Source organism: Argentina anserina, chromosome 4, assembly GCF_933775445.1.
Source record: "Argentina anserina chromosome 4, drPotAnse1.1, whole genome shotgun sequence".
NCBI lineage: Eukaryota > Viridiplantae > Streptophyta > Magnoliopsida > Rosales > Rosaceae > Argentina > Argentina anserina.
This window is the reverse complement of record NC_065875.1, coordinates 8,230,477-8,245,741: the sequence shown is the minus strand read 5'-3', so window position 1 is coordinate 8,245,741 and position 15,265 is coordinate 8,230,477. Positions and strand designations below refer to the sequence as shown.

Genomic DNA, 15,265 nt, shown 5'->3' with positions numbered 1-15,265 from the left:
TATGTTAGGTCCAAACTGAACAAAAGAGAAAAACCGGAATCCATATTAGGGGGTCAACACATGCATGTTAGGTGTACAGCCCATATTTGTAATTTGATAGTTGGAAGTGGGTTAAAAAGGTTGAATAAAGCAGTGTTAGCGATAAGAAACGCAGTGAAGTTTGTGAGATCTTCACCATCAAGGTTGGAAAGCTTTAAGGCATGTGCAACAAAGGAAGAGATCTCTTGTCAAAGTCTGGTTGTTATGGATGTTCCTACAAGGTGGAATTCAACATTTTTAATGTTGCAAGCTGCCTTGAAGTTCAAAGCAGTCTTTGCAAGAATGGCAGTTGAAGCAGACACTGGTTTTGCAGCCTATTTCAATGAGCCTGACGAAGAGTTTGATGAGGAGGGAAACTTGCTTCCAACCAAAGGCAGGAGGCCTAAAGTAGGACCACCCAAGGAGGAAGAATGGTATAAGGCAAAAGTGTTTGTGCATTTTCTTTTGACGTTTTTCGAAGCTACTCTAAGAGCTAGTGCAAGTAATCGTCCCACTATCCACACCACATTTCATGATGTTTTAGCAATGGAAACTGAGATTGGAAAGCTCCTTGTGCAGCCTGAAATAGCAACACAAACAGAAACTGAGAAGACTTTGTATGAGATGGCCCAACAGATGAAGGCCAAGTTCCTCAAGTACTACGGGACTTATTCTGATTTGAATCCATTGGTATTTGTGGGGCTGATTCTTGATCCTAGGTGTAAGCTCAGACACATAAGTCATCTCTTCACAATAGAAGGCTTTACCAAGCAAGAGGTGGAGACTAAAACGAAGAAGTTGAAGGATGTGTTGATGTCCTTGTATGAAGAATATGCACCAACGTATGCTACTGTAAAGAAGACAGCTGAAAGAAACGTTAGTAGCACATCACAAAGCTCAGGATCAAGTAGTGGCAGCAGAGGTTACATGGCTGACTAGAGCAAGGTTGTTTCTGAGCTTGATGAGGCTGTGGTTGTGCATGAAGTTGACAAATACTTGCTGGATCCTCTTGAGGTCACTAACCCTAATGAGAAGGAAGCATTTGAATTTCCTATTTTGCTATGGTGGAGGATGAATGGACCCAAGTACCCTGTTCTTGCAGCAATAGCCAAAGATGTAATGGCTATTCAAGTTTCAACTGTTGCATCCGAGTCTGCTTTTAGCACCGGAGGCAGAGTCATTGACAGCTTTAGGAGTTCCTTGACTCCTAACTCTGTTGAAGCATTGATTGTTAGACACTTAAGACTGGGTACTAAATGTCTAAATGAAATTGTTTGTCTTTCAGAGCATGTAAGCACAGCCTCTTCAAGTAACTGTCCTCCTCCAATATTCAAGGGAAAGAAACAAGTTGTTGAAGTTGATGATGAATCAGATGATGAAGTCATTGATGATGACACTGAGCTGGGATCTGAATATGATTCAGAGACAAGTTAATGGTGTTTTATCTGAAGCTATTGTTGTTGCTATGTTCTTGATATGTTATTATTTATTAAGTTTGCTATGAAGTATGAACTGTTTACTGTTGTTTTCAGCTACTGGTTTTGTATTAACTATTAAGTTTGGCCTTTTGCTACTGGTTTGTATTAAGTTTGGCTACTGGTTTGTATTAAGTTTGGCTACTGGTTTTGTATTAGTTTGCTATATGAGTATGAACTTGTTATTGTGGCATTGTGCTATGTTCTTGATTGCAAGCAGTAATGTGCAGGTTTTCAAAAAAAAAAGTAATATGCAGAATGGTCCCGATTGGTCCAGATTGGTCCCGATTGGTCCAGATTGGTCCCGAACCCGTCCCGAACCGATCGGGATCGGGATGATTCGGTATTAGGTCGAATCCCGACCCGTCCCGATCCCGATTTTATTTTCGAGATCGGGATCGGGATAGGTCGAATCCCGACCCGTCCCGTAGCGATCCCAGCCCTACTAATATCAGATATTAATTCAGACCAACTTAGACCACTTCCATCACAAGAATTGGAAATTGCCTCTGAAATTTATTACGTTCATTATTTCCTCTTTTATTTTGCACAATAGTTGGAGATCTCGATACATATAATGGAGAAATCATATGATTCAACCTATATGACGAAATATATTGTTGCATAAGTAGAAAAGGTTTTGTTGACAAAGATGATCTATACGACTAATCTTTTTTCGTTGCAAAAAACTAAACCTAACTGGCAAATGTAAAGCGACGAAGTAATTTTGTTACTTAAGTCCCTTCCTAGACAAGGAAATTGTAATTTTCTCGTGTAAGATAGTTATAAAATGACGAAACAATTATCAGTGATTATTCGTCGGTTAAAGGCTTATCTAAGCGACAAAACTTTTTTGCCAAATTATTTTTCGTCGTTTAGGACATATTTTCTGGTAGTGACTATTATTTGATAGAAATTATGTTTTCCCACAACTTTGGGGGTTTAAGGTTTTGGAGAAGAAATTGACTCGTGTTGCTTACCCTTTTCTCGTGTATTTCCTTTCAATAGTTATGTTAAGCTTAACCGAAGTTGTATTTAGAATTTTTGTCACCATTTGTACTCTTTTCTTTGGGTTGTCATGTTTATAAATGTTTGGGCCCGTAACAAATCACCAACTTTATGTTGTTAATCTTTGAATTATCCTGTGATCTTTTGATTTTTTACAGTAAAAGTATAATAAAATCTCAATAAATTAATAGGTTCGGGATTGAAGAAATATATTATTTTAGCGAGATATTAATATATCGATAAATTAATAATATATTAATGATTAATTTATCGATTATTTAATAACTTATTAATTTATCAAGGTATAATAAATATTTTCTTAAATTTTTACGAAGAAAAATGTTTTACTTTTTGTTCATACACCACATTATTGGATTTATCATGGATATCGTTGTTCAAAAATATTATATTGCCTGATATATTGTATTATTTTATTTGATGATAATTAAGTCAAACAAATTCTTCAATGAAATCCTCATAAATGTAAAATTTATTATATAAATTATGTCATTATTAATTTATATATTCAATAGGGTTTATATAAATTCTCAAATTTCTATAATCTTACAAATTTAGTGAAATATTAATTTAGCACGTTAGCGAAATAGTAATATTTTAACGAGGTTATTAATTAATCGAGTATTAATTTAACGAGATTATACTATAATTTAGTTGTATATTATATCTTGTGAAATTGATCTTCATATGTTTCTCCAGTGTTAGTGAGTGGTCAGAACAAAACTAATTTGTTCTGTTTGCTTGCTAATCTCCATTTTAATCAAAATATACTGACCACATCCCAGACATCCCTTTTCACTATTAATTCACAACTTTAATCCTTAGGTTCAACATAAACTCCTCCCCGAATCCATATACCAAACTCACATTCCATGGGAGCTATGGCGTGGATGGATGTCATTGTGAGTTAAGAGTTGAATCGGGAAGCTATTGTCTGACCTGAAAGAAATTCAAATTAAAAGCCTAAACATAATCGACGTTTTTGTAAACTCAGAAACCAGTAACAACGTCAGTGGGTGGAAATTGTCGTTTTTCTTCTGTTCGCATAGACGGTAAGAGACAGATATAATTGAAGGGAAGAGCATTTTGGTAATTTAAAGGAGGTATACCTAGGTTTTTTATGAGTTAAAAAGTAATTAAAAGGTGTTATAAAGTTGCAACGGTCAAAAAAAAAAAAACATTTAGGCCGCTTAATTGGGCCGCATTTTAATCTTTGTAACAATTGGCGGAAGTAGCCCAGGACCTGGAAAACCGCTGTCTCGCTCACCAGAAAATACAAAAGAGCTTTCTAATAGAGCCTATCCATCTTCCTCTCCCTCTTATACTCAACTTTGATCTTTATAATATTTCATCCAAATCTTGGCTCACCATGCCTCCTCCTCCTCCTCACCACCACCAGCATGATCACCCGCCGCCCCCAAAATCCAATCCCAAGCTCCTATCTTCCATCCTTAAAGCCCTCATAATGACCTTCATAACCTCCATCTTCTTCCTCATCCTCGGCTTCGTCGCCTTCCTCCTCTTCCTCATCCTCGCCGCCGGCGCCCTCCACCGTCGCCGCACGCACTCCGACGTCCCCTCATCTGGGTTCTCTCCCAGACACTTCAAGACCCTCCCCCAGCTCCGCTTCCGAACCCAGAACCAAACGACGTCGTCCGACTGCGTTGTCTGCCTCGACGCCTTTCGGGACGGCCAGTGGTGCCGGAAACTACCTGCCTGCGGTCACCTGTTCCATCGGAGGTGTCTCGACACGTGGCTCGTTAAGGTCTCGGCTTGTCCCATTTGCCGGACACCTGTTTTAGGAAACACCGCCGCCGACGGTTTAGAAGAAGAAGAAGAGGCAAAGCGGTTGTGGAATTTTAATAGGAACACTAATTCAAGGGTTAGGTAGGAAATAGATAAAGCTTGTGTATCATTCTATTTTGTTTTTGGGTTAGATACTTTCTGCATCATACTTGGAATTTGGCTGTTGTTTTCCTTTTGCTAATGTGCATTAGATTGTTCAAATACGATTCAATCAGGGTTGGCCTTGTTATATATCTCATTTCTTTACTGGAATTTTTATGTTCAAATCTTTGGTGTTCAATGAATACAATATAGAGGCTTCTCTTAGTTGGTCACGAATGGTAATAATTAGCTTTGTAGATTGTTGTTTTAAGGTAGAATTGCACACACGTTTGGTCATCACGGGAGGTAAACCATATATATTCTTTGCTGAGATTACATGTAATAGGTTGGTAGCGTATTAGTGTAGAAGTGTTCCTTGTCTGATCATCATGTTTCTTTGTTTGAAATTGAGGTAGATAGTGTAAACTGTGTAATAGTGTTAGATGCATAAACCACGTCGTGTAAAGTGTGCGAGATAGATGTTGTGGATGGCATTAGGAAATTTAGTTGGGGAGTCGCGCACTCCAACGTTTCTGAATTCTGATCTATAGCTTATCCTAGTGCGGTTGATGGGGAGCAGCCTTCTTTCATAGACTTTTTCAACTACGGGAGGCATATTCCAAGGTATGGCTCGTTCTCCTTTTCTGTTTTTTATTTTATATTCTTCCTCCTTTGTTTATAATAAAGAACAATTTTCATTATCTCAAATATTCGTGAAAACTGTTATGAACAAAGCGTCAGCTGTAGCAGATAGGGTCGAAGTGGATAATCTGAACTGTACAGGACATAGCTGAAGACAGTGCCGTATAGGACAGTATGGTACTCGGTATTACATGATGTAGATATTTGGAACTTGGTTTGGAGATATCATAATCCCAATTATATGAAATGTAACAGGGGAAAACAAATAAGGGTTGTTAGATATTGTGTTACTGCAACAATTTTACATTGGGAGGTTGCACCATGCATTTGATAATTTTGATTAATGTGGTATTGGTCCTTTCAGATTCTTCAGGTTTTATGAAGTGGCCTGTTCTTTTCCTATTTGGTTTGTGATTTGTAATGACTTGGAGTAAACGCAAATGCAAAACTCATTATTGTTAGACTAGAGAGTATGCTTGCCTCCATAATGTGGAAAATTATAATATATATTGATGTATAGATTGCATGTTATACATTCCATATTCGACAGTCAACATATATGCATTAATAAACAAGTACATTTATCTCTCTAGGTCGTCGTCACTTTTTTGACCAAATCAATGACAACTCTTAAAAGTTGCCTAAATCAACATAAGCTAAACAAGTTATTGCCCAAACGATACAAAAAATTTACTTTGTTTAATTTTGAGACTCTTTTGCCCTCACCCTTTATACATTTAGGGAGAAAAAAGTTGATGAGAGATAACACTTTAGAACCTCGTCACACTCCGGTGACCGGAGTTCGATCACCAGTCGGTTGTCGAAGTCCGGTCACCGGTTGCCGAAATAAATTACCGACCCCAGTAACGTTAAGTCTGGTGCTCTCTCTTCTTCTTGGGCTCACTCTCTACCTTTTCTCCTTCCTTCTCTAAAAGACTATTCAAAAGTCTCTTCTTTAGAAGTTGGTATGAGTCTCACTTATGGGTGGGCATAAAAAACGGAAATCCCAATCCCGTCCCGATCCCGTCCCGTTTTATAATAGTGGGACGGGACGTGGGACAAATAATTTATATCTCGCTTCGTCCTGTCCCGTCCCACTTTTAATGAAAACTTAAAAATGATTATATATTTGTATCAAAATAAAACTAATGTATGTTCTTAATATCTCCAAAATTATATCAACTCAAATAATAATGGTAAATTATAATATTTTGAACATAATATGCATTTTTTTTGTTAAAATTTCATTATTGAATGTTACTTTGTTATTGAAAAAGTAAAAATATAGGTTTTTATTTAACTTCATAGGAAGGTGGGATTTGTCCCGTCCCGTCCCAATCAGGATTAATCCCGAGTTGGATGCATTCTTAAAAACTCTCGTCCCGTCCTGATTCAAAAGAGTGGGACGGGATGTGGGATGAGCCCCGTCCCGTCCCATCCCGTCCTGTGCCCACCCCTAGTCTCACTCACAAAGATTACTATATACTACTGTATTTTGTAGATATCTTGTTTTGTTAATATCTAAACAAGTATATATGTGCGGTCTTATTTCCTTCGGTATCCTGGTACTTGCATGAGGCTCTTCAGGGCTAGCTTCCAACGAATTAATAAACCAATGGTGTTGATAAGGAATATATATGAACTGATCGATTCAATAATTAAGCACAGATTATGTTGAATTTGCTTTCTATTTTCTGGTTCATTGTTTGGTTACGTGCAAGAACGAACACACACCCACTCTCTCTCTCTCACATAAAGTGGTCTCAATCTAGCCTGACCAAACAAATTAGTGTCATAGATTGATCGAGACACTAAATTCAGTTTATATATTTCCCTACCAAACTGTGGTGACTATTTCTAACGTGAACATAGTAAAGAGAATAGAATGCATGATTTTGCCTATATTTAACAAATCTTGCCGGCCGAGTGTTTGTCTGCTATAGTCGAATTTGTGATACTGTTGAGTGTGGACGGGTTTTATCAAAAGCGTTGAATGGTGCGATTTTTTTTTTTTTTGGGAAATTTGCCACTGTGGAATGAGGCACTCTTGCTTGCTCAAGACGTTAAATTACGTCTTTTTAAGTATGAAACAATAGAATGGACCTGGTCTAGAGCTACTCTGAAATGAAGTGAGACATAATATAAATAGGTTTTACAATGCCAGAGAGATTTAGAAGCGATCTAAACTCTGAAAAGCGTATCAATCAATTTGACATGCTTTTGCAGCTTCTGGGACTCCTTAAGGAATCCCACAAACTATTCTTCAGAAATGGGAAGGCGATGTCTTCCATCACCCTTCTCATAATACTTGTTAGTTCTTTCGTCTTGGTGCTCAATTTCTACACCCTCAAACCAATATTCTCTGATGTTGCAATCAAGGCGAGGATCTTGGCAGTTCGACGTCTTAGACGTCCCAACGGCGCTAAGTTGGCCGATTTTGTAGCTGATATCTCGTATGACATCACATTGATTCTTGGAGTAGAATGGATTTTCATGTTGGGATTATCAGCTTCCTCATTGTATTTCGCCACAGCCTCATGATGGGTCAGTCCCTCCTTAATGGAGGTGAGAGACCATGTGGTGATTTACACATGAGTAAAACAAGAACACTTTTTACTTTGATGACCCATTAATTAAAGAAGCTATAGCTATATGGTAGAGCTATAGGATGAAGCTGATTTTGTAGAAGCTTAGAGCTGATTTTGTAGAAGTTTGGAGCATCTTTTGTTGAATGTAAGAAACAATCTACAACCTTAGAGTGGTCGCTGATTTGTTTGACATGTCAGCGTGAGTCATAAAATATAATTTAGGGATGTAAATCATGTAGTTAGTATTTACCTAATATGTATATGGTAGTACGTAGTACATAGAGTTGTAGTACAATATATCCACTATATATAGCCTCCAGTGTGAGATGAATAGATATCAGAAAATTTATTCTCCAAATTGTGTCACATTTGACTTGGTATCAGAGCAAAGATCCGAAAAGCTTCATGAATCTACCACAATTGTGATTGATCAAGAGGTGTAGAATCTTAGGTTTTGGTTATCAACCCAAGATGCTACACCCCTCTCTCTACACAAACTTGATACTTATGAACTAGGACTAAGAAACTAAGCTAAAACTATGGAAAATATGAAGTTTTGATGGAGTTTTAGTGTGGTAAAAGAGGTTGCACGAATTTGAGAAGAATGAAGGTATTTAAAGGCCTTAGGGTCACAAATAAATGGTGGAGATGTAATGGGATGAATGACTACATATGGTTGACAAAGGTAGAAGCACAAATTGTGAATCTTGTTCTTGAAATTGTCCCATTCATTTGTCTTCTTCTATTTTGAATTTAAATTTTTAATTTAAATCCACAATCAATGCTCCATTGACTTATTGACTTCAACCACCATCATTTCCGACAACCATTTTCTCATTGCCGGAGTTTGACCAATATTTTCCGGCGTTGAATTTTGTCTTATTGTGAAATCTCCACATTTGCTCATTTTAGCTTGAAACTTTGTCTCTTTGTTTTTTTTCCCGCTGCGATCAGTTTGGAATTGAACTCCATTGTTAGAGTTTTTTGTTCCTCTGACTTTTTTGTCAACTTCGTCCATCGGTTCAGAGAAGTTTTTTGGGTTTTTCGGGACCCAAAGCTTTGCTTTGGACACCCATCAGTTTGCTAGTCCGACCGCCCCATCTACTCTGGTGTCTTCATCTCCTCCGACATCGTCAAGTCTGGCGTCATCATCTTTTCCAGCATTGTCCAGACCCTGGTTTTGGCTTCACGCAGATCAAGATTTCAATCGAGAACTCCTAGAAATCTCATCTGGTCCGGCTACTCCCTCAAAGATCACCATCTCAGTCTGAATCAAGGCTGCCGACCCTAATAAGTCCAACCATTATGCCAGATCGTGAGCGGCTTGTCATTCATCGTTCTCTCCCGATCGCTGGCGTCTTCTCACGGTTCACTCCGACCCAGATTCACTTCGACCCGCTCGTGTGTGTGACCTATTTTGGTTCATCCCATCACGCCCAATTCCCTTTGGCCCAGTCTGTTTTCCTTTGTCAGTAACAGTACACCGACAGTTGAGGTACATTCGCTGATTTGATAAGTACACCCAATAAAAAAAAAATTCTCGGGTATATGTTGGCAATTTGGATTCTCGGGTTTCAGAAAGAGAGTTTGAAATTGAGTTCCGTAACTTCGGAACTATAAGAATAATATGTGTTGTAAGGAGGCCAACGAGTTATGCTTTTATTGATTTTGTCCACATTAGAGATGCAAAGAATGCTATTTGTGAGTTAGATGGTAAGAATGGCTGGAGAGTTGAGCTCTCACACGACTCTAGACATGTTGTGGCGCAATTCTGCACTAATGGTCATATCTCTACGACTACAAAACCTCGAGAAGGTGGTAAGATCGGTATGGCTTTGAAAGTTTCTAACTTTGTTGGTTATGATACTTGGATTATTGATTCTGGTGCCTCCGATCGTATGACTTATGATAAATCTTACTTTATTATTTAGTTGTTTGCTCCACCAGTGTCTTATGTCCCTAATGCTAATGGTGAGGCTTTTCCTGTGCTAAGGAGAGGGTCAGTTCGTATCACTCATATTTTAGAACTCCATAATGTTCTATAAGTACCTGACTTATCACATCACTTATTATCTGTTCCTCAGTTGAATACTGAGTCTCGATGTTTTGTGACATTTCTTCCCATGTATGTGATTTTTCAAGAGCTTCTCATCATGGAGATACTCGATCGGAGAGATTTGAGGGGCATATTGTTTCACTTAGATCAGACGTATGCATGAGCTAAGCCAAGAGCACATCCATGCACTACATTGACTGTAAGTTCTAATCAAATAAATAAAATTTGGTTGTGGCATCGCCGATTAAGACATTCATCTTTCCATGTTATGAAAAAAAAGCATGTCTTCCATGTTTATTGGTGTGGATGAGTCTTCTTTGCGTTGTGAAATATGTGTCCTTGCTAAGAGTCATACTCGTTTTGAATTAATTCATTCTGATGTTTGGGAACCTTCTAAAGAGTCTACAGTCACGTGTATGCGGTATTATGTGTCATTTATTGATGATTGCACTACATCATCATGAGTTGTTCTTCTTCAAATTAGAGATGAGGTTTTTCCTGTTTTTCAAGCTTTCACACTCATGTCCAAACACAGTATAATAGTACCATTATGATTCTTTGTTTTGATAATGGGGGGGGGGAATATGTCAGTCATGTTTTTCAACAATATTCAAAAGATCATGAGATTATTCACCAAACCACATGTCCACAAACACCAGAGCAAAATGGGGTGTCCGAAAGAAAAAACCGCCATCTCCTTTATATGGCTCGTTCCATTCTTTTTAGTGCTCATATGCCTAAGTATATGTGGGGTGATACTGTAACAACGTCAGCACATCTTATTAATCGTCTTCCATCTAGTATCATCCAGGGAAAAATGTCTCTTCAGGTTCTTGCATCTCATGTATCCATTTTATCTTTTCACAATATACATACCCGTGTTTTTGGTTGTGTGACTTTTGTTCATGTCCCTAAAAGCCATCGAAAGTCGAAGTTGGATCCCCAGGTGATCAAGTGTGTGTTTGTTGGATATGGAAGCAATCATAAAAGGTATATGTGTTATCATCCACTCACCAGAAAGTACTATGTCACTATGGATGTTATTTTCTTTGAAGACATGAGTTATTTTACCTCTTCTGATCCAGCCCTTTAGGGGGAGAATTCATTTTTTGTAGAGCTGTATCATGGCGAGAGGGCGGAATTAGAAAGAGTCATTGTTGAAGATACTTTGACTCCATTAGTAGAAACTCATTCTGAGATGGAAACTTCAGATAATCAGGTATCAGCAGTAGCAGAAACTCATTATGAGGTGGAAGTTTCAGATTATCAGGTACCAGCCGTGGCAAAAGCTCCACTAGAGGTAGACGCATCAGACAACCAGGTTCCAGAAAGAGAACCAATAGTTGAGATAACAACTATCCCTCCCGCCATCACTCATACCCCCGACCAACAACTTACTAGTGCAGAAGATCACTCATCTGAGGTATGTCCATCCACTGGTACTAGTAGTGAGTCTGATAATGAGCAATATGTGTTACCAAACATGTCTACTAGAGGTCAACCCCCAAAAGATATGAACCTAGTTTACAGTCCAAATCAAAATATCCAGTAGCCAACTATATGTCAACTCAGAGATTATCAAAGTCATTTGAATCTTTTGTGAATCAAATATCTGCTGTATCTGTACCTAACAAATTGATGATACATTGGAGGATCAAAAATGGAGGAAATCAATGGAGGAAGATATGGAGGCATTACAGAAAAATGGTACTTGAGAACTTGTGCCTCCATCACATGGCAAGAAAGTTATAGTGTCGTTGGGTGTTCACTGTGAAGCATAATGCGGATGGATCAATAAGCAAGTATAAAGCACGCCTTGTTGCTTTTGGGTTTACTCAAACATATGGTATTGATTATGATAAGAGTTTTCCTCATGTTGCAAAGATGAACACTATTCGAGTTCTCTTTTCATTTGCTACTAGTTTGAATTGGCTACTTCAACAGTTTGATGTTAAGAATGCATTTATTTATGGAGAGTTAGCTGAAGAGGTGTATATGAGTCTCCCTCCATGATACGTAACTAGTTCTTTTGGTGAATTTGTGTGCAAATTGAGAAAGTCTTTATATGGTCTCAAACAGTCACATCGTGCCTGGTTTGAGAGATTCTCACAGTTCATGCGGAAGATTGGTTACAAATAGAGTAATTCAGATCATACCCTATTTCTTAAGTATCAACAAGGGAAGGTAGTAGCCTTAGTAGCCTTGATTATATATGTTGATGATATGGTGGTTACTGGCAATGATATTGTAGAGATGGATCGGCTGCATGGACAATTGTTTTCTGAGTTTGAGATGAAGGACTTAAGTGATCTCAAGTATTTCTTAGGGATTGAAGCAGTAAGGAGGAGAGACATGATCTACTTGTGTAAGAGGAAGTACATACTTGATTTGTTGACAGAGATAGGGATGTTAGATTACACACCTATCGACATCATATTGAGCAAAACCATCATCTAGCAGAGTATCCAGACCAGACACCAACTGATCGAGCTCGTTATCAGAAGTTATTTGGGCCCTTGATTTATTTGACCCATACTAGACCAAATATTGCTTATGCAGTGAGTGTAGTGAGCCAGTTCATGTATAATCTAAGTGAGAGTCACATGGATCCTGTTGTGAGAATTTTGAGGTACTTGAAGTCAGCTCCAGGGTGAGGAGTAATGTTCTCTAAACACGACAACATTCTTGAGGTTAGTGGTTTTAAAGATACAGACTGGGCTAGAAATATTACAGACAGGAGGTCGACATCATGTTACTTTACCTTTGTGGGAGGTAATTTGGTCACATGGAAGAATAAGAAGCAAAACGTTGTGGCCAGATCGAGTGCTGAGGCTGCGTATAGAGGTATGACTCATGGAGTGTGTGAATTGTTATGGCTGAGAAATCTACTACGTGATTTGGGTGTTAAGTTGAATAGTGCTATGCAATTGTATTGTGACAACAAAACAACAATTGATATATCACAAAATCCAATAAAAACATGATCGTATTAAACACGTGGAGGTGGATCGTTATTTCATAAAAGAGAAGTTAGATGCAAAGATTGTTACCTTCCCTTTTGTCCATACTGAAGAGCAGCTTGCAGTTATACTCACTAAAAAAGTTTCTAAGAAAGAGTTTTATGACTCATTTAGCAAATTGAGCATAGTATGCGCCAACTTGAGGGGGAGTGTCAGTGTGACTCATATAATGTAATTTAGGGATGTACATCATGTAGTTAGTACTTACCTATTATGTATATCGTAGTACATAGTACATAGAGTTGTAGTACAATATATCCACTATATTAGCCTCTAGTGTGAGATGAATTGATATTAAAAAATTCATTCTCCAAATTGTGTCATATTTGACTTGACAAAGAAAGAAGAATAGATTAATGGTGCATACAAACATTGAAGCTTGAAATAAGGAAGAAGTTTGACTTCTCTTCCTTGTGCATGGACGTATGAGATTTTCATGGGAAATGGATGAAGAGGTTTGCCTATATAAAGGAAAGAGGAATGGTGCCATTGTTGTACCATACCGGAGAGCTCATATTGTGTGTTATCAAGAATGAGAGATAGATAAGTTACAAGCGTTGTTGCTGCTCGGGTCGTTACCAAATAGCTAGGAGACATTCGTTGTTACTATAAATAACTCTGCTCATAATGGTGTATATGGAAAATATTAAAGATAATATGCTGAACGAAGAAACCGGAATGAGTTCTTCATTAAGTTCAGAAAATGGTCAATTTTTCATTGCAGAGACAAAAGGAAGGGACAAGAGCAGAGGACCCAGATGCCATGAAAGGAGTATGAGCAAATCCATAACAAGGTTTAGCGGAAAGTGTCATAATTGTGGTCTGCTAGGCCACATGAATTTTTTTTTAACAAATTGAAGTGGGAATTTAAAGAAGTGCGAGAAGACGCTACTCATCAACAAAAGGAGGATAGAAACAATGTTGCTGCTGCGGTGTCTCATGATGAGTGTGAGTTCCTGTCACTTGGAGGTGAATGTCTACTAGTAGATAATCCTGAAGTTTAGTGGATCGTTGATTCCGAAGCCTCGTTTTGTGCCACCTCTCACGTAGAGTTATTCACTACGTACAAAGCAGGTGGCTTTGGTAAAGTGAAGATGGGCAATGACAGCTACTCCAATATTGCTGGAATTTGAGATATTTGCTTGTAGACAGATGTGGGTTGTCAATTAATGTTAAAAGATGTGAGACATATTCATGGTCTATGTCTCAATCTTATGTCAACCGGTGTACTTGATCGACAAGGTTTTCATCATCATGGTGGTGATGGAAAATGGAAGCTTACCAAGGATCTATTGTAGTTGCCTGAGGAAAAATGTGTTGCACGCTCTACACGACCTATCGAAGGATATGCAAGAGTGAGATGAATACAGTCAATTAATCTTCTCTAAGTTTGTGGCATGGACGTCTTGGCCACATGAGTGAGAAAGGATTGGAGATCTTGGCAAAGAAGTCGCTAATTCCTGTCGCCAAAGGTAACTAACTAGACTTTTGCGATTATTGTTTATTTGGTAAGTATAAGAAAATTAGTTTTTTTCAAAGACTTTCACATGGAAAGAAAATATTCTAGATCTTGTGTACATTCAGATGTGTGTGGCCATATGGAAGAAGAATAATTAGGTATGCAAAAATACTTTGTTACTTATATCGATGATACTTCATAGAATGTTTGGGTTTATTTGTTGAAATCTAAAGACCAAGTGTTCCAGATGTTTTCAATTTTCCACACTATGGTGGAAAGTGAGACTAGAAGAAAATTGAAGTTCCTTCGCAGTGACAATGGTGGAGAGTACATATCACATAAATTCAGATATTATTGTGCAAAACATGGCATTAAACATGAGAAGACGGTTCCTGGCACCCCTCAACATAATGCCGTAATAGAGCAGATGAACCGTACCATTATGGAGAAAATCCGATGCATGATGAAGATGGCTAAATTGTCAAAAGAATTTTGGGGAGAAGTTGTGAAGACTGCGTGCTACCTGATTAACAGAGCACCGTGTGTACCTTTAGAATTTAAGACTCCAAATGAAATTTCGACCGGTAAAGATGCATCATACTCACATTTGAGAGTATTTGTTGGTGAATAAGAGTTTGGCTACCGATTGTGGGATCCAAAGGCGAAGAAATTCATAAGAAGCAGAGATGTGGTGTTCCATGAAGACCAATCTATTGCAGATTTCAACAAATAGGTACTACCAAATGCAACAAGTGATAGTTTCATTTATGATTTACCGTTGCAACAAGAATCCAATGATGGGCTACAAGGTGATAGAGTTGAAATTGTACCTGACACGGTAGATGTTGAAGATGAGGGGGAGCTGGATCAAGGGGAGCGGTATGTGAATAATCATGCAGTTGTTCGGAGAAGCACCAAGAGGCCGATTCCATCCACCAAGTATCTATCATCTCAATATATTTTGGTGACTAATGATGGAGATGATCCTTATGCAAATTACATCATTTTAACCAATAACGGAGAGCTTGAAAGTTACGAGGAAGCAAAGATTCATCAAGATCACGACCAATGGTGGCTAGCGATGGAGTCTGAGA

The 15,265-nt window shown here is 38.2% G+C and overlaps 1 protein-coding gene across 4 annotated transcripts; it reads left to right on the top strand.

Moving 5' to 3' along the window:
* Positions 1–3,849: 3,849 nt before the first annotated feature.
* LOC126789801 (RING-H2 finger protein ATL56-like) lies at positions 3,850–5,448 on the top strand. Of its 4 annotated transcripts, none has more exons than XM_050515857.1 (3): positions 3,850–4,406; positions 4,968–5,030; positions 5,148–5,445. In XM_050515857.1, the coding sequence occupies exons 1-3, from the start codon at positions 3,889–3,891 to the stop codon at positions 5,158–5,160; spliced, it is 594 nt and encodes a 197-aa protein (XP_050371814.1). In that variant the 5' UTR covers positions 3,850–3,888; the 3' UTR covers positions 5,161–5,445. The 4 variants fall into 4 exon arrangements, with proteins under 4 accessions (XP_050371814.1, XP_050371813.1, XP_050371815.1 ...); XM_050515856.1 differs by having other exon boundaries at positions 5,142–5,445; XM_050515858.1 differs by having other exon boundaries at positions 5,157–5,444.
* The last annotated feature ends 9,817 nt before the right edge of the window (positions 5,449–15,265 follow it).